The sequence below is a fragment of the Gossypium hirsutum genome, chromosome D08 (genome assembly GCF_007990345.1).
Source record: "Gossypium hirsutum isolate 1008001.06 chromosome D08, Gossypium_hirsutum_v2.1, whole genome shotgun sequence".
In the NCBI taxonomy this organism is placed as follows: Eukaryota; Viridiplantae; Streptophyta; class Magnoliopsida; order Malvales; family Malvaceae; genus Gossypium; species Gossypium hirsutum.
In genome coordinates this window covers 57,662,475-57,682,628 of record NC_053444.1, presented here as the reverse complement: position 1 = coordinate 57,682,628, position 20,154 = coordinate 57,662,475, and the positions used below count along the sequence as shown (strand labels likewise).

The 20,154-nt window shown below is 31.7% G+C and overlaps 3 protein-coding genes across 3 annotated transcripts; 2 read left to right on the top strand and 1 right to left on the bottom strand.

Annotated features, from left to right (window-relative positions):
* Window positions 1-5,575: 5,575 nt before the first annotated feature.
* LOC107929374 (RGG repeats nuclear RNA binding protein A) lies at window positions 5,576-8,978 on the top strand. The gene is made up of 7 exons (XM_016860773.2): window positions 5,576-6,038; window positions 6,451-6,748; window positions 6,849-6,914; window positions 7,060-7,189; window positions 7,674-7,829; window positions 7,903-7,956; window positions 8,503-8,978. Exons 1-7 carry the CDS (start codon window positions 5,855-5,857, stop codon window positions 8,677-8,679), a joined length of 1,065 nt encoding a protein of 354 aa, XP_016716262.1. The 5' UTR covers window positions 5,576-5,854; the 3' UTR covers window positions 8,680-8,978.
* Window positions 8,979-10,126: 1,148 nt separating this feature from the next.
* On the top strand, window positions 10,127-12,813 carry LOC107929396 (pentatricopeptide repeat-containing protein At4g16835, mitochondrial). The gene has a single exon (XM_016860803.2). It carries the CDS (start codon window positions 10,483-10,485, stop codon window positions 12,544-12,546), a length of 2,064 nt encoding a protein of 687 aa, XP_016716292.1. The 5' UTR covers window positions 10,127-10,482; the 3' UTR covers window positions 12,547-12,813.
* LOC107929398 (GTP-binding protein YPTM2) lies at window positions 12,794-15,265 on the bottom strand. Its single transcript, XM_016860804.2, has 8 exons — window positions 14,881-15,265; window positions 14,247-14,319; window positions 14,082-14,129; window positions 13,945-13,992; window positions 13,570-13,641; window positions 13,317-13,472; window positions 13,106-13,209; window positions 12,794-13,006 (listed from the first exon to the last, which is right to left on the bottom strand). The coding sequence occupies exons 1-8, from the start codon at window positions 14,892-14,894 to the stop codon at window positions 12,910-12,912; spliced, it is 612 nt and encodes a 203-aa protein (XP_016716293.1). The 5' UTR covers window positions 14,895-15,265; the 3' UTR covers window positions 12,794-12,909.
* Between the last annotated feature and the right edge of the window lie 4,889 nt (window positions 15,266-20,154).

Here is a 20,154-nt window from a genome sequence, read left to right as displayed (position 1 = left end):
AACTATATGAATATGATAAAAATATTAGTTATATACATAATACTAAATACTAAATACTAAATATGAAATGACTATTTTATATATTTATATTTTATTTAATATTTACTTGCGCTTCCGACCGTTGGTCTAATAGAAGCCGTATATCTTCAAGAGCGGTAGGTATTCCAACATAACTCGCGAATGGTTTCACCTAATTAAATATTTTTTAGCATACAACTATATTTTAAATTTATGTAATAATTGTAAAATCAAATGTAAATTTTACCTCGTTATGAGTGGAAATGTATATGAGTGGTTCACTCGAAGACGTAAAAATGGAAAGCGAAACTGAGCCCATAATTATAGTAGTGATAGGCAACCTCTGATTTTGGCTTTATTTGGTGGCGTTGCCCCTCACGTCTCCCGCTACAATGTTGCCAACACGGCAGACCCTCAACTAAATTTGTTAGCTGTTCTAAAATCAACGAGTTTCAGCAGCCATCTCAAATGTACGAGGTTTTGTGACAAGTCTTGCATCAAATAACCTCCAATCATCTCAATGATGTATGCCCGAGCATACCCTATTCTTTTTACTTTAGTCAAATTATTACCCAGCTCCGAGAATGTGTCTCGTAACTAGCCTATCTCGATCTGACCTCCGTAAATATTATCTGGAATCGCACCCAAATGATCGTAGCATACGACTCTTCAATCAACAAATTGAATGGACCTAGTGAGTGCGGACCCATCTACCAGCAATCCCAATTGTAACTGCACATCCTCCAAAGTAATGGTACACTATCCGTATGGAAGATGGAATGTGTGCGTCTCGGGTCTCCACCTCTCTATTAACACATTAATGAGTTTCGGGTCCAACTTGCACCCCCAAACTATAATGGCCACGTGCCAAAAACCCACTTCCCTCAAATAAATTTTTATCAACGGTGATGGAGGACTAGACATGTTACGAATATAATATTGTAACACCGATCTACAGACTGTTATAAAAAAAATATTAAATAAAAATTAAATAAAATTAAATAAAAGAAAAAATTTATTAAATAATATTCAAAAATTAAAATTAACCCTTACCATTTTCATTTGTTCGACGGAGATATGTTTATGATCGAGACGAATTAATTCCCCGGCCATTGCTAACACGACCAAATATTTTTGAAATTATAAAAAAATAATACTAATTTAGAAAAAAAATATAAAAGGTAATAATTAATTAAAGAAAGCTTTGAGAAATTTAAGGAGAATTTGAAAGCTTTGAGAAATTTAGGAAGAAATTTGAGAGTTTTTTGCCAATTTTTGAAGAAATAAAGTGTGAAAAAAATATGAGGGGTTTTTATAGTTTTTTTTACCGTTGGACCCCACAATGGTAAAAAAAAAAGTCGTTGGGGAAAAAACACCGAGCAAAACGCGCCTTTGGGAGAGCGATTTTGCCATGTCATCAAAGCGCATCCATGTCAACGCGTTTTGCTGAAATTTAACCCAAAAATTCTCCTACGTGGACGCATTTTGCCATTTTTGTCACTTTCCGGTAAATAATGCAGAAATCGGCCCATTTTCGTAAATAAATTTAGAAAAGGGCCTTTATAGGTAAAATAGTCATTTATAATTATTTTGTTTAGATTTTTTTAATAAAGTTATTGAAATTTGATGAGAATTTTTTTTAGAATTTTGGCCTAATAATTTATTTATTTCCTTAATTTTATAGAAAAATTATTTCAGTATTTTATTTAGTTTTTCGTTTTCTTTTTAATTTTTAAATTCGTATTTTTTGTTAAATCACCTCAAAATAAATGGAAAAAATTAAATATTTTTTAAACTTTGTTGATATGTATACTTGTGGATGACATATAAGCATTTAACTAATGTTAAAAATTTTAAAAAAAAATCAAAGAAATTATAAAAAAGTATAAAAATATAAAAAAATATTTTTTAAATTTAAAAAATTAATTAAAAATTGACATGTCATTCATGTGACAATTCATATAACAAACGTTAATTTTTTCATCCATTTGGGTAATTTGACAAAAAAAATACAAATTTAAAAATTTAAAGAGACTGAAAAATTAAATGAATGACTAAAATGACCCTTTTTTTTATAAAGTTGAAGTAAAAAAAATTATTATGGCTTAGAATTTCGTATAAAATTTATCCGATGATGACTAATATTCAATTAAACTTATGGTTAAAAAGACTTCACAATTCACATCACACCTTTCTTATTATCATATTCAGGATATTTTTGGTTTTGAATGAAAAGAGACGGCGTCGTTTGATGGTCGGCTAATTTTTGTTCTTCAAACCTAGCGTTTAAAAGATGTTATACGTGGGCAATCAAGTAGCACAACACCTGGATCCTGTATTTAGAGGAAATGAGCATGTGTTTTTTCTTTTTCATATTTACTCAATTTTCAAATATATTTAAAGGGAGAAGAAGAATAGAAGAAATGAGCAAAGCTTGGTGATGGATTTTTTAACCTATTCTACGATGAAAAGGTTGATTTTAAGTATTTTACCAGGGGTAGATAATCAAAAACTACAAATACATGGGAGTCCATCTAAATTTTCCCATCTTGCTCTTGTGTTTTAGATGGAGGTAATATTCCTTGATTTTCTTTTTTAAGTTATTGAACTAGGATTGTTGATGATAATTATCTCCAAACTCTTTCTTTTTTTCTTTTTAATTGTTGAATGTAATCATATTTAAGAGTATAAAGCTTTCATTACATCTAATTATGAGTTGGATCGATGTAAAATTTTAGGTTTATTTTTAGGTTCAAACCCAACCCAAAAAATAGACTCAAAATTTTGTTCAATCCCGTCCCAGATAAAAAAAGTTAAACTCGAGCCCAGCTTGTCCGTGTTAAAAATTTTATATTATTTTTTATATAAAAACAAATTTTAAAAATATAATATATCAAATACACTAAAACATTAAAATAAATGTTTCTATATAAATTGAAAATACATTAAAAAACGTTTTTATACTTAAACAACACTAAAATAGTTACAAATTAGTAAGTAAATACATCTAAAATAATAGCAAAACTAATAAAAAAAACTAGACTTATACAACATTCAAACAATAACAATATAATAGTAGCAATATAATACTAAAATGGCTGCAAAACAATAGCAAGAAAAAAGTTTAGGCAAATCCGGGTCGGTTGGGCCCGAACCAAAAAATCTTACCTGAGATTTGATATGTTTAAGAACTAGACTTTATTTTTTATCCAAACTCATTTTTCAAGCCTATACTTTACCTAAATACTTCTATTTTTCGAACAAACCTTCAAGCCTATACGAATGTCAGGACTAATTTCCATACTAATTTCATCATATTTCATCGTTTCCTAAAATGGAGGTATCATGGGCGTAAATAAGTTTTCTGTAGCTGGAAATATGTTTTTCAATTAAGATACTAAAACTATAATAAGTAATGGTAATACATATTTTTAATGCAATATTGAAATTAGCCACAGAGCATGCAATTAAACCACAACTTTTTTAGAGACATTATAAGATGTTAATCTCATTAGATTTTTTTTATTTAATTTAATGCTAAAATCCCGATTATTTCCTTAATTTAATAAATCTTCAACTATATAAATTATTTTAACCCAGTTATACGATTTCCCCAAGCCTTTAAAAGGGACCATTATCGTCAAAGCTAAGAATCTCTTATCTTCTGCTTCTCAATTTAATCTCCTTTCCATTTTAGGGAAAATTAAGCTATATTTCAATTTTTAAAAATTAGGGATTTAGTTCATTTATTTTGAAACGTATAATAAGACGTGTATTTGTCACGTAACTTTGTCTCGTTCTAAAGTCGAGTTTTTTACAGTTAGATTGCTAACGATTAAAAAATCACCGTCGTTGATTTTCTAACCATTGAGACCAACGGCTATTTAGACCAACGGTCACATTTCTTGATTTTCTAACCGTTGAGACCAACGGCTATTTAGACCAACGGTCACATTTCTTGATTTTCTAACCATTGAGACCAACGACTAATTAGACCAATTATCACATTTTTCCAATGGTCCATTTTTTTTTCTATATATACCTTATAATTTTTAATCTTTTTCATTCAATTATATTCTCCCAACTGCAATAAGGTTGATCGGAGGTCTTTTAATATCAAATAAATCTCGAAATTTAGTACATTTAAGGTGGCTATTACATTATATTGAGAGATGTGGCGGGAAATTGAAGCACAAAAATTAAAATCGATGGTTGTGTACTCCTTCTTCAGTCATGGGCATGGTATTGCTTATCATTTTTACGTCCCCAAGTAAACTTCTCTTATCAATTCCCACTCGTAATAAGGTAAGATTCATTTAATAATATAGTTATCATATTATTTTTTTCATTATTATATTTTGGAATAACATATTGTTTGAATAGGTGGAACAATGACGCTAGTCATATGGGTATCCCGAACGAGCTTGAAGATATCGGTTATTGTTAGACCAACAGTCAGAAGTCGGGATTAGTTTTTGAAAATTTCAATTATATAATAATGGCGTAAGGATTTGAAATTAAATATTAGGTATGTAAAGCTTAAATGGACGTCATACTCTGGTTCTAGAGAATTCAAGAATGCATCTTGGTCGAATTTTTTACGAATCACAATATTTGGCATGTCAATATGTCATTGATAGTTTTTGCAACGATTGAGATGCACAAATTTGATTGGGTGATGCACTGGTTTGAGTTTATGCAAAATATTCTGCCTTCACCCTAAGAGCTCGATGTTTTGCTGCTGTTTTCCTATTGTTTTCCTATCATTTCACTATTATATTACTACTATTTTGTTGTTATTGTTTGGATATTGTACAACTTTGTTAATTTTGTTACTATTTTAGAGGCATCTAGTCATTAAGTTGTACCTATTTCAATGTTATTTAAGTACAAATTTTAATGTATTTTTTCAATTTGTAAGGAAGCATTTATTTTAATGCTTTTTATGTATTACATTTTTTTAATTTTTTATATAAAAAAATTTAATATAGTTCAAGTTTGGATTTAATATCTATAATTCAAGCCAAGCTTAGACAACAATTTAGGCCTGTTTTTTGGGTCAGACCTGATCCGAACCTATTAAACGAGCTTAAAATTCTATTAGGGTCTCGCCCAAACCCGACCTGACCTATAATCAGTTGTTAATCCAATTTACATTCTAAAATATTTAGTAAATTTGTTTTAAAATGGGGCTTGATAGGCATGGTGTCTTGATAAAACTTTTGTCGGGAATTTTTTACAATAAAATTAATCTATAACACAAATTAAGTCCATGAATATAGAAACTAGTTATATGATAAAATTTATGAAAGGAAAAGAGAAGAAGAAAATTGACATAGAAAAACCTTAAAATTCAAAATCAAAATCGAAGAATTTACTGATTATTTGAGTAAAAGTTTTTTATTTTAAAAATACCAATTTGACTTCAATTATTAAATTCTTTGAGATTAAACTTTAAAAGTGCAAAGAGTATAGGGATCGGGTGTACACAATTAGACCAAAACAAAATGCACACAAGTCTTAAAATGAGCTCGGCCGCACATTAACAAAACAAATAGGGTATTTTAAGATTAGGTCTAGCGTCACTCTTATTTCTCTGCCGCATTGGTTAGGGTTTACTGAGCCACTCTCACATTACTTTTTGTGTGTTCTCTTTGTCTCCCCAATTTCTTACCTTCCTAACATCAACCTTAGATCTTTTCTTTTTTCCTCATTAATTCGCTTCCATGGCTTCAACCATATCTTAGGGGTTCTCTTGATTGCTGTTTCTTTTTAAGTTAAGAAAAAAAGAAGAAAAAAAGCTGAAGTTTTCAGTGTCATCTCTTAAACGTTAACAATGGCAACCAAGAACCCTTTCGATCTCTTGGATGATGATACTGAAGACCCAAGTTTGCTTATTGCTGCTGTTGAGCAGCAAAAGCTTGAAAAGCCTAAGAAAGCTCCTGCTTCGACTCCAGCTGCGGCTCAGCCTGCTAAGTCTGCCAAGCTTCCCACCAAGCCACTACCTCCTTCTCAAGCTGGTGACTTTCGTTTCTTCTTGCCTTTTTCTTTTTAACGATTGTCTGTTTTGATTTGAAAATAGCATCCATAAAAGTAGTCAATTTGTTTCTTGTGTTGATTCGGTAACTTAGTGAATTATCTTTGTTGTGATTGGTTTTTGGATTGATGTAAGGTTTATTGGATTAGAGATATATGTAAAACAAAATAAATATGGGGATTTTGTATCTCTCATTAATCTGCTCTTTTGTCAAATCTTACGCCTACTTATTATTTTGTTGGAATGATTTTATTGGGATCTGGTCATTGTAATATTCTTGCTTTTATTGCTGACCTTAGCTTTAGATTTTGTTGGCTTATTGACAAATACTTTTAATCATTGACATGCTGCGTGCTTACTCATTTATCCCGCATTTTCCCTGTCCTTTTATGTAGTGAGAGAGGCTAAGAATGAGCTTGGACGCGGAGGTGGCCGTGGTAGTGGAAGAGGCCGTGGCCGTGGAGGCAGTGGGTTCAACCGTGATTCCAGAGTCAGCGATAACTCCAATGGGTATTCAGGAGGGTACAGACCCTCTGAAGAGGGAGATGGGAAGCAGTATGAAAGGCGCGGCGGCTATGATGGGCCTCGAGGTTCTTTCCGAGGGGGTCGCCGTGGTGGTTTTAACAATGGAGATTCTGGAGAAGGGGAACGCCCTCGCAGGCAGTATGATCGCCACAGTGGGACTGGACGTGGGTTAGTATTTTTCCACTCTTGGTTGTGTGATATGTTTTCTATGATCTCTCTATTGGTTTCTGTTTTGTTTAACCATTGATGGCATCATTTGTCTATACAGGAATGAATTCAAGCGTGATGGTTCTGGACGTGGAAATTGGGGTAGTTCTACTGATGAGATTGCACCGTTAGTATCTTTTTTCTCAATATCTCTTGCAGCATGCATTAAAAATGTTCCTTATTTGATATGTCTTATACATGTTTAAAAATGTACTTATGTGTTTATGTGATGTGAGCTCATCATCATTATCTGCTATTTTGGCCAAAATAAGGGAGACTGAAGAAAATGTCACTGAGAATGAGAAGAAGAGCACTGAGAAGCAGTTTGGAGATGAAGATGCTGCTGATGCCAACAAGGAGAATGCTGCAAATGAAGCCGAGGAGAAGGAGCCTGAAAATAAGGTAGTTTTTTTAATCGCAGTTATGGTTTTGGTTTTGTCGGAAGGTAGTGGTCGGGTAACAATAGTATTTTGGTGATTTCCCTCTATGTTTACTCGTTAATTAGTGATTATGGATAAATAGTATATGCTGATATATGCACCTGGAACTGTATTCTTTATGGGCCATGTGTCTATCATCATTACATTTAAAAGCAATAATTTTTGAAGTGCATAGGATCAGTAGTTGAACTGTAGTTGTAATACAGGTGTTTGTGGAGCCCATTTAAACTAATGAACTTAACTAGGTAATATTTGTTGGAGGAATTTATGTTACTTGAAATACTGGTTAAATTTCACATTCAATAATTATGAACCGGCCAGACTTTCTACTGGAATCAGCTTTAGGGTGATCCAATAATCAACTTGGTTTGGATTTGCCATGTTTAATAAGTCTTTCATGTTAACGTTCTAATTTTGAATGTGTATTTATTCTCCGTCTGTTTTAGGAGATGACATTGGAAGAATATGAGAAGATTCTCGAGGAGAAGAGGAAAGCTTTGGATGCCCTCAAGACTGAAGGAAGGAAAGTTGATGTCAAAGAGTTCGAGTCCATGCAACAACTTTCGAACAAGAAGAGCAATGATGACATCTTTATCAAACTGGTAAAATTTCTGAACTCTCTCTTGTTATATTGTAATCTGTGCTGGGATATTGACTGGGCTTTTTGTTTGTTAGGGATCTGAAAAGGACAAGCGCAAGGATGCTGATAAAGAAGAAAAAGCCAAAAAGGTTTGCATATTTTTCTCAATTTATAGATTGATTATCATCATTTTGTTTAACTAAGTATTGATGCACCTTTGGAGTTTGTATCGCGTAATTAAGTAGAATATGTTTCTATCTTTTCTGAATATGCTTCTTCGGTTCTTAGGTGGATGGGGTTCTGTTCATTCACCATTATTGCATGTTTGAATCCTGTTTTGATTTTCCTTTCACCATTCTTTAGTTAATTATAACTGATTTGGGGGCCACACCCAGTTGTCTTCAAGCTTTTTTTTTCTCTTATAAACAAAACTTCAGTGAGTTGGTTTTCTCAGGGGTCGCAGCTCGGGACAGAACGCTTGCTTTCTATAAACAGAACATTTTGAGTTCCAAATTTACTTTCTTAAACTATCTGTAAATGCGAATTATATGTAATTGCATAATAATGTGAATGTAAGAAGTATGATTGTATCAACTTTCCCTTATTAACTGTTTTTGATTCTGAAGGCTTGAATGTAGATGTCACTTGTGTTCTTCCACTTACTAAAGTTTTGCATGAATGCTGTTTCTGTGTAGTCTGTGAGCATCAATGAGTTCCTGAAGCCAGCTGAAGGGGAGAAGTACTATGGACCTGGGCGTGGACGAGGCCGTGGCCGTGGTCCCAGAGGTGGATATGGAGGCAACACAGCCAGCAATGTGCAAGCTCCCTCAATTGCAGATCCTGGACACTTCCCCTCATTGGGTGGCAAGTGATGTCCGCCACCACAATCTCCGCAATGGTTTTCACTTGGAATCCATTGTGGTTTATTCTATAGTCAGGAGTCCCCCCACCTCTCCCCCAAAAAACTCTCAAGACAAATCACCATTTCCCTTGTTAGAAACCATGAACGTGTTTTTGAGTGTAATTTTGCATGAATATCTTTTTTGTTTTCCATTCTGTTTTTGTTTTGGGTTAAAAAATTAGAGAATATTACAACTGAGAAGTAGTAGCATCAGTTTTGGTCCTGTCCGAGACATTGCGTTAATGTTATTTCCATCCTCTTAAATTTTAATCTCTATTATTGACAAAATGTGAGACGGGGGTGTAAGTGAGGACTGTTGTTTTGGGTTAGAGTTTTAGTCTCGTGATTTTTTTCATTTTAATCTTTATGAAGTGAGAATTTTCAGTAGAATTTTTTTTAAGGTATCGCAAGTAAGTGGAAGCAATTTACAGAAAAAAGAGTAGTTATGGAAAAGCAACGCCCAACAAAGTGTTTAAAGTAAATTTTTTAAGTAGGCTTTGTTACTTTTTTTTTTTAAAAAATTGGGTAAGTTCAAGTGGCTTAAATGATCACTATTTAATAGATTGATCTCCATGGAACATTCTTTATGCAATGGCCACAGACTTTGAATAGCAGTCTGTGACACTGCATTAAGCTCCTGCGGTTGTATATGTCTTACTTGGGCTATGGGTTTGCAGCATATACTTACTTGCGTTAGGAGTAATTGACTTATCTGAGCTTGGATACAAGTTAGGGTGAGTAAAACTTGATTCGAAAAATTAAAAATAAAAATCGAACTTTAAGTTAATTGAATTGAGTTATTCGAGTCAACTCGAATAAGTAATTCGAGTTTGAGTCGAGTTGAATTTACAATTTGAATAACTCAAATAATTCGACTAATTCAAATAACAGATTGATGGAAATACCCATTTAGTTCATATCAATTTTCAAAATGAACAAATTAGTAATTTTCTGAAATAATAACTTTGGGACTTAAAATAAGTTAATGATTCAAGTTTATCATAATAATTTTTTTTTTATTTTACTTTGAAAAAGTTTTCAAATATATATAGTTTTCAAATTTATGTGCTCTAATATGGAGTTAGTTATGCTGTAACAAGATTTTAATTTGACATGTTTAATTTTTTAATTTAACTCGAACAATTTTCAATCGATTCGAAAAAAATTTAAATCGAGTTAGGATGATTTAATAAAATTCGTCAACTTGAAAATTTTTCATCAATTCGATCTAACGCTCACTCCTACTAGTGAGCGGCTAAAAGCATTTAATATCCGTTACAAGTAAAGAATTATTTTTAAGTTTTAGGTTGGTTTAAATTTGAATTTGGTTTGAAATATAATCAATTAATTTATATCTATTGAAGTTTGATAATTAATAATACAAAAAAGTTCTACAAATGAAAAACTGAATAATAATTACAAATTTTTTGAGTTTTGTATTACTAAATTTAAATTATTCAGGTTGAACTGAAGTAGTTTCAGCGTTTTACACACTTGCGTGCATTTCTTATACTGATTTCTCCCAACTTTCTGAAAAACAGAGAAAGAGCTTAATTGTCATTTCGCCGTCGATAGTAAAATATGTTAGCAGTTAACCGTTGTTAAAGATTTACTAACAATCACCATAAAACTATGATGGGAGGAGAGGCGTTAGACGACGTAGAAAGCCGCACTGTCGGTGGGGGCTAAAGCAGAACTTAGAGCACAAAGGTCAATGCCCATCGATTTAATATTAACCAGACGACTGCCTTCTTTTTCTTTCTGAGCATGTCAAATGTATCATTATCTGAGAAACAGAAGAAACCAAAGACACTTCCCCTTACCTTTCATTGAAAATTTCCTACCAACCAAACACTGTAACTGGCCTTTCTCCACTTTCACAGTCCAAACCCCAAATGCCAATCCCAACTTTGAAGCTGTTCCCTCCAATTTCCATGCCCATTCACCGCAAAGACCCAACTTGCTTTCCACCCATAACTTAACAAGCACACACCCAGCTGCCCCTTCTCTTGACAAATCTCCACCTTTCGATCAGAATACTCTCAATGATATCGTTTCTTCTAATAAGATTATCACTAGCTATATTCGATCAGGTGATTTGAGTTCCGCTCTCCGAGTTTTCGGAAACATGACTGTTAAAACGACTGTTACTTGGAACGCAATGTTAGCGGGGTATTCTAGAAAACCCGGGAAATTAACTGAAGCCCAGAAACTGTTTGATCAAATTCCTGAAAAAGACACTGTTTCGTATAATATCATGTTGGCTGGTTATGTACAAAACTCTGATATGGAAACGGTTTGGTCTTTCTTTAATTCCATGCCCTCTAAGGATATCGCTTCTTGGAATACAATGATTTCTGGTTTCGCTCAAAAGGGAGCGATGGCGAAAGCAAGGGAGTTGTTTTTGGCAATGCCGGCGAAGAATAGCGTTACTTGGAGTGCAATGATTTCTGGGTATGTTGAATGTGGGGCACTGGAATTGGCTGAGGAATTTTTTGAGTTTGCGGCAGTGAAGAGTGTGGTGGCATGGACTGCAATGATAAGTGGGTATATGAAGTTTGGGAAGATAAAAAAAGCTGAGAGATTGTTTAAAGAAATGCCGGTTAAAAACTTGGTGACTTGGAATGCTATGATCGCCGGCTATGTGGAGAATTGTCGAGCTGAGGATGGTTTAAAGATTTTTAGAATTATGTTAAGGTACGGTATTAGGCCAAATCATTCAAGTTTGAGCAGTGTCCTATTGGGTTGCAGTGAATTGTCTGCTTTGCAGTTGGGAAAACAAGTTCATCAGCTTGTTTGTAAGTCTTTGTTACGTGATGATACAACTGCTTGTACTTCATTGATTAGCATGTACTGTAAATGTGGAGTGTTGGATGATGCTTGGAAACTGTTTCTCGAGACAAAGAGCAAGGATATTGTTAGTTGGAATGCAATGATATCGGGTTATGCCCAACATGGTGCAGGTGAGAAAGCTCTCCATTTATTTGAGGAGATGAGGGGTGAAGGAATAAAGCCAGATTGGATCACTTTTGTGGCTGTTCTTCTGGCTTGTAACCATGCAGGGCTGGTAGATATTGGCGTTCGATACTTCGATTCTATAGTGAAGGATTATGGGGTTGAACCTAGACCAGATCATTATACATGTATGGTGGACCTGCTTGGTCGAGCTGGGAAACTTGTTGAAGCTGTAGATTTGATAAAGAAAATGCCATTCAAACCACATTCCGCCATATTTGGAACCCTTTTGGGTGCCTGTAGGATCCACAAGAACTTGGAGCTGGCCGAGTTTGCTGCTCAGAACTTGCTTAATCTTGATCCACAAAGTGCAGCTGGTTATGTGCAACTGGCTAATGTTTATGCAGCAACGAACAAATGGGACCATGTTGCTAGGGTTCGCCGTTCGATGAAGGACAATAAGGTAGTAAAGATACCTGGTTATAGTTGGATTGAAATAAAGAATACAGTTCATGAATTCAGATCAGGGGATAGGGTGCACCCAGAATTAGCATCTATACATGAGAAATTGAATGAGTTGGAGAAGAAAATGAAATTGGCTGGTTATGTTCCAGATCTTGAATCTGCATTGCATGATGTGGGGGAAGAGCAGAAAGAACAGCTTCTATTATGGCATAGCGAAAAGCTGGCGATTGCCTTTGGGCTTATTGTAGTGCCATATGGGACCCCGATCAGAGTGTTCAAGAACTTGAGAGTTTGCGGTGATTGTCACCGTGCCATCAAGTACATATCAGCCATAGAAAGAAGAGAGATTATTGTTAGGGATACTGTTAGGTTTCACCATTTCATGGGTGGATGCTGTTCTTGTGGCGATTACTGGTAACTTTGCATGCTTCCCTAGTTTTCAGCATTTCCCTTTCACTTTAACTGTTGGAAATTTAGATGTTTGTCAAATACTCGCTTCATAATACAACGTTTTTTTGGGAGGAAAGGATGGTATAATTTTCTGAAATTCCAGAGCATGGTAAAAACATAAATTTCAAAACCCGACATTACTACTTTGTACAACCGTATTCTTAAAATGAAATACAATTAGAAGAATAGAAATTTAACATAACCAAAGACAAGGATAGGAAATCATGCTTAACCATCTGAAATTTATATCCAAAGCATTAAAGGACTAGTTTTACATGCAACAAATTAACACAAGAGAGCATTATGAACCCCACTAAAACCTTATTTTTCATTAAGAAGAGCAGCAACCAGACTTCTGGTCCACAGCCTGTCCTCGCATCTGCACTGTTGTAGGTCTCGCATTATCCATTGCTGGTTGGCTTGCCATCCTGCCAACAGCCATAAAGACGGGTCAATTGGCTCTAAAATAAAAGCCTACAAATGAGAGAAGAAATAAATTCATCTACCACATATATGTTTGTCTGTACCTGTTCTTGATTGAAGCAGCCATGGCCATGAAAGCTTCTTCGACATTAGTAGCACTCTTAGCACTTGTTTCCACGAAAGGAATTCCAATTTCATCTGCAAAAGCCTGTGCAAAGGAAACAAGTCACGAATGATGAAATTATGGAACTTCAACAATACCCAAACCTCTGTATAAGTTTGCAGCAAATGACTAAATAGGGTCAATCAATTTACCTTAGCAGTTTCATAGGATACAGCTCTGCTTGCGGTTAGATCACACTTGTTCCCAACTAAAAGCTTGTTCACATTCTCACTGGCATAGCGGTCAATTTCATTTAGCCATTGCTTGACATTGTTGAAACTCTCTTGGTCTGTCACATCATAAACAACCTGCCAAGATGTTAGCAACAATATTTCAATCCTGTTTCCTGCACGAAGAAAAATAAGTGGGGAACAACGCAGATAAGGTGTGAAATATGGCACTTACTATGATACCGTGAGCCCCACGATAATAGCTGCTAGTTATTGTCCTAAAACGTTCTTGGCCAGCAGTGTCCCACTGTCCAGTGACAAGCGAGAAAAGTCAATTAGCAACCCACAATGGTCAGAACAAAGATGCAGTCATGCAGCTTTTAACTGTATAAATCATCAAAAAATTCTACCAACAGAAAGAAAAAACAATTTGACTTATAAAAATCAAATTCGCAGAATCAGAATTGAATAGAACCGAACCGAGAGAATGTACAGAAAGCAGTTACAGGATTAAAGCATACAAAGAATGGTGTACAGCAATTATAATATGCATTCCAAATAAATCTTGATTAACAAACGAAAGAGTATCCAGCAAATTTCAAAAACTTACTATTTGGAGTTTGATAGTTTTTCCATCCTGTTCCACAGTGCGGATTTTCTGCATATGGGAATACAATTCAAATTTAACTTACCTTCACGTGATTAGCAAAAAAACCACTGCTATAAAGGAATTGAGATAGTACTTACAAAGTCAACACCAATGGTACTGATATAACTTTCCAGATATGAATCATCCTGGTTCGCAAAAAATTAAAGAAACTGAGTTCAGAAACATAAACCTCTATTGAGTAACACCAGAACAAATCACAAAGTTAAAATGACACGAAAATCAAAGAGCAACCAAAAACTTACAGCAAACCTCAGAAGTAAACACGATTTCCCAACACCAGAATCTCCAATAAGCAAAAGCTTAAACAGATAATCACTGTCATTAACACAAACAAACAAAATTCAGAATAAATATTAAAAAAATCAAAATTTCAACATATAAGCAAACATCCGATGAAGCTTCAAACAAGGTTCACTTTTTTTCTCTAGCAGTTTTGAGTACTATAAGCTCCTTCACATGACATTAGAATAACAATCAACACTTTTATTCACCTGATTACTTCGATTCTTATGCCCTAACTTTCTTTGATTTACCTTCAATTTCCCCATAAACTGTCACCTAACTTAAGAAATCACTTCTATAAGTCACGACTTTCAGCTCTAACTATTATTTATTAGCTAACTTATCATTAGAAATTCAATACATATCTGAAGCTTTACTCAATCGGATCTGAATAAGAAATCCATGAATAATAAAGGTAACGAAAGAAACACAGATATTTAGTAGAAATTAAAAAAAGAAACCGCTAATTCAAAAGGAAAAGCAAAAAACAGATCTATAGAAAACGAACTAGAAACGAGTGAATAAAACCGAATAAAATAAAAGAACAGGCTAACTATTTTCCTTCAAAGATTTGAAAAGAAGAAAAGAGCTTACTATTCGGGATTCATGGTGGCGACAAGTTAGAATATGCTGAATCACAAGATGTCGAAGGATATGATAGAGGTAATCCTTAGGGCGAGAACTTCCGGTGAATTGAGATCGTCGCCGGAGAAGGAGAAAAAGAGAAGCGTGAGATGGAAGAAGAAATCAATGAAGTTAAAAGGGGAGGAAGGCGTTGTTGTATAGTTGTTATAAATAAAGAAGCAGACTTGCTGGAGTTTTAATTAAAAAGATAATAATAATAATGTGATTAAATTGAAATTGAGAAGGTGGGGGAAATTGGAGGCGTGACGTAGCAACAGAGAACAAAAAGAATGCCTCCTGTCGTGCACTTGCATCATGCTACTTACAAATTAAGGCATTTTCTTGAAAAATATTCCAAATGAGTTCAAAAAAGAACTTCTATTTATATATAAGTATTCAGAGTTTGATAAGTTATGACTTAGATTTGTCAGAATTTGTATTTAGCCACGCGCCTGCCAGCCGGCAAGCAACTATGGCTGAATGGGACATACTTGTGGTGCTCCTTTTTCATCAATAAGATTTTGACGACGCTCGAGCGAGGCGCGTGTTCTAGCTTCCTTAAGATCTGAGAAAGTTCTAGAAAGGTTAAGTTGAAAGGTCAAATTTGTATGAAAATTATTTATGCAATTACGAAAATAATAAAAATGTTCTAAATTTTATTATTGTCTATATAAATATATTTTTTAAATATTGTTGAGTTCTGACCAAAAATAAATAATTTATTTATTGGCGGTGAGAAAAATGTTTCTTCCATTCCATTATTTTTCCTTTTTCCTTTTCTAATATCAACTTTGCTCTTCGATACTGCTGTTCTAGCATAATGATTTTTTTAAATTTAATTTTTTTTTGTCAAATCACTCATGTAGACGTTGTTAGATTTTTTTATTGACATGGCACGTGGGTGATATGTTAGTATTTAATTAATTTTTTAAAAATTTTAAAAATTTAAAAAAATATAAAAATATTTTTTTAAAAGAATTTAAAATCATTAAAATTATGAAAATGATTATTTTTAAATGTTAACATCAACAAAGTTAAAAATTTTAACTTTTTCATTCATTTCGAGGTGATTTAACTAAAAGAAACGAAAAATTATATGAAATGCTAAAATGACACGTGATATATTTTTATATCTAAACTTGGGTTCCACCACACGCTTTAAGTTTTTTGTTGTAATACTCTTAAAATGTGATAATATGACACTAGCAACCTATAATACAATAACACAAGACAATCTCACTTTTTGATATGTGACAAACATTAATAAAAAATAAAAAATATTTCACATTTAGAATGAATATAAACATATAGATGACGAAATTCAGATGAACCTGAATGTGACTTTTTCTGGATTCATTTCGAACGTGGCTTCTAGTAATTTTATATTTTTTTTATTTCTTTAATAAAATATCAAGTTTTTGTATTATTATTTTGAAATTAAAAATATATAAAATCTAAAAAAAACTTTATAAATGTAAAAATCTATAAACAAATTATAAAAATTGATTTACATCCAAAATGAATTTGTATCTCAATTCAGATGAACCTAGAAGCTATTTTATTTAAATTCATTCCAAAAATGCTTTTTTAAAAATAATTTTATGTATATGGTTTTTTTAAATTTGAAAATAATATTATTAAAAGTTGACAAAAGTTTTCAGGTCTTTTAAAGAAAATTTTAGATTTTTTTCATAATTTTAGAATTTTTTAAAAAATTTCTAAAGAAATTTTGGATAATTTCTCATCTTGAATAAAACCACCGACTTCGCTTCATTTTTGGTTGGATCTCTTCGACTTTCAACTCACTCGGTTTTTTATGCACTAAATAAATGATTCAATTCTCTTTGTTTGAATGTTTTCTTCTTTGTCTTCTTGCTTCAATAATTGTGGGGTTTACTCCCAATTTCAAACAAAATTTATCTTTTTTGAATTTTTATGATTTAGTTGAAACCATTCTTAACTTTAATCAATTATCATGAGAAATATGCAAGAAAATCTTTTTGATTGTTACTATTTTTTATTATTTCCTATATTTTATTTTTTTTAGGTTTTCTGAAATTTTAATCTGTCTGTATTTGATTTTTTATACTTCAATATTTGTACAATCAAACCTTTTATAAAAATTAAATATATATAATTACTTAAAAAAAATTCATTTGGAATGAACTTAGACAAATTAATGTCGAGTTCATTTAAACCTAAACATTCATTTGTCCAGGCTTATTTTGACTATCAAATAATTTATATATCTTTAAAATTTTTTTAGATTATATATATTATATGATTTTTAATTTTAAAATAATAATACAAAAACATTATATTTTATAACAAATTTGAAATATATAAAATTGCTAAAAAAATATGTTTAGAATGGATTTGGACAAAATCACATCTAGGTTCATCTAAATCCGTACATCTATTTGTCCAAGTTTATTCTAGATATAAAATAATTTTTATAATTTTTTTAGGCATAATAACTTTTTGGCCCTTCAACTTTATAAAAAGAAGTTATTTTATCCATTCATTTAATTTTGGCCTCTTTTAATCCTTGAACTTGCATTTTTTTTGTCAAATCACCCCAAAATACATGAAAAAGTTAATGTTTTTTAACATTGTTGACATGTCATACACATAGATGTAGATGACATGTCAGCATTTAATTAATTTTTTAAATTTTTAAAAATTCAAAAAAAATCATTAAAATATAAAAAATTAAATAAAAATTATTGGGAGTAGCAACCATAAGTCTCGAACATGAACAATAAAACAAACATTAAAATAAAAAATAAAAAATAATATACTACATTAATAAATTTTTTTTAAAGGTAGTTGTTTATTAACTCAATTATCCATTTTTACTCTTTAAAGAAAATTATATCTACAATTTTCATTCGAATTATTTTTATCTTTTTACTTGAATATAGTAAAAAAGAATTAATGGCTATGTCTAAAAATAAGTTTTTTAGGGCTAGTTCAACATCTATGTGTGCTAAGTTTAGTTATATATGGCACTATCAAGTTTTTCGCACTCATTAGAATCGGGGTAATTATTATTGAATGCTTAAAAAATACGTTTTTAGGGCTAGTTCAACATCTATGTGTGCTAAGTTTAATTATATATCGCTCTATCAAGTTTTTCGCACTCATTAGAATCGGGGTAATTACTATTAAATGCTTAAAAGGATCTCAATAACTATAGGTGTAGAGTTTTGGGGTTTTTTTTACAAAATTATTATAAAAAAATAAAAAATAACCAAAATATTATAACTTTTTTTATTTACCAAAATATTATAAATTTTTCTATTTACCAAAATATACCAAAAAAACAAAAAACAGAAAAAAAAACCTGACACAGCCTGATCAGGCCAATTACATTGGCGGCACCAAAGGTGCCAATGTGATTGGCGGCACCAATGGTGCCAAAGGACTAAAATGTTAGTTAAGGGTAGTTTCAAGACCCTGACATGTAAATTTACCATTTTAAATTTTGAAAGTGAATTGATGCCACGCACAAAATTGAAATGTGGCTAATTGCCTTCTAAGCCCTCCTTATTTATTATTTTCTTTTTATTCCCCTTCAACTCACTTTTTTATTTAATAAACAAGCCCTCAACTTATTTTTGTAGTTAAATAAGCTCTTAATCTATGATTTTTACTCATAAAAGCCCTTTATTTTATTATTAAAGTAAATAGATTTTACCTAAAATAAAGCTATTTAAAAAAGTATAAACTAATTCACATTTTATGTATTATTTTGATAATTTGATGAGAATAGTTTATTTAAAAAATTTACTAAATAGAGTTATTAAGAGTATATAATATAATTATAATTTATTTTTTCTATTTGGGTTACATTTATGGGTGATCAGTTTTATTATTACTTCTGGTTTTTCAATAAGGCATGCCTGGTATTTCTATTAATTTTTTAATTAAATCTAATATTAGTTAAGTGATAATTAAGATACTTATAATTCTAATTAAGTAATAACTCTATTTTAATTTAATAAACTATTCTCACTTAATAACTCTATTTTCATTTAAAATATAAAATTTACTGAAATATAAAATTTGTTGCTTCATAATATCTTAAGAGACTATTTTAATTAAAATAGTCTAACATGTTTATGTTATAAGTCTATTAAGAATATATTAAATTTATAAATAGATAAAATAGTTTATGTTTCTGTTATTTTTTTTCCTTTTGATTTAATATTAGTTAAGGGAATATATTAAATTCAGAGGATTAAAATTAAAATAGTTTAATTTAATTTTTTTAAATTAAAATAGAGTTATTAAATGAGAATAGTTTATTACATTAAAATAGAAGAGTTATTAAATTAAATTATTTTAATTTTATAAATTTAATATATTCCCTTAACTAATATTAAATCAAAAGGAAAAAAATAATGGAAACAAAAACTATTTTATCTATAAACATAAACTATTAAATTTAATAAATTAAAATAGAGTTATTAAATAAAAAAGTGAGTTGAAGGGGGATAAAAAGAAAATAATAAATAAGGAGGGCTTAGAAGGCAATTAGCTATATTTCAATTTTAGTGCAATTAACTTTTAAAATTTAAAATGGTAAATTTGCATATCAGGTCCTTGAAACTACCATTAACTAACATTTTAGTCTTTTGGCACCATTGGTGCTGCCAATGTGATTGGCCTGATCAGGCTGTGTCAGGTTTTTTTTGTTTTTTATTTTTATTTTTGGTATATTTTGGTAAATAAAAAAATTATAATATTTTGGTAAATAAAAAAAAGTTATAATATTTTAATTATTTTTTATTTTTATAATAATTTTGTAAAAAATTCAGAGTTTTGTGTAATAATAATATAATTAATTTTGTGACCACTATAGACATATAGAATTCGGCGTTAATGATTGGACAAGTTGGGCTACTTTGCCACAAAATCAACGGCTACGGCTCTAGCTCCAACTAGACATGTTGAACTAGTCTACCATGACTTGTTGATATGCTCACTGATGGCTGGGTAGTATATGTCGTTCCCTAATTATCAGACATTCCCCTATTGCATAAAACCACACTTGACTCATTTGCAAAAACCATTGCATAAATGTCTTAAGAGGCTTGAAAATTAACATCTTGGATAATTTTCCTATACAGGGAATGTTGATCTTGTCGATCCAAAAGGAGAACCTCTTATGTCTGACCGGTCAACAATGCTTATCCCACTCCTTTAAATATATCTTGCAAAGTCGATCAAGGGTCAGTA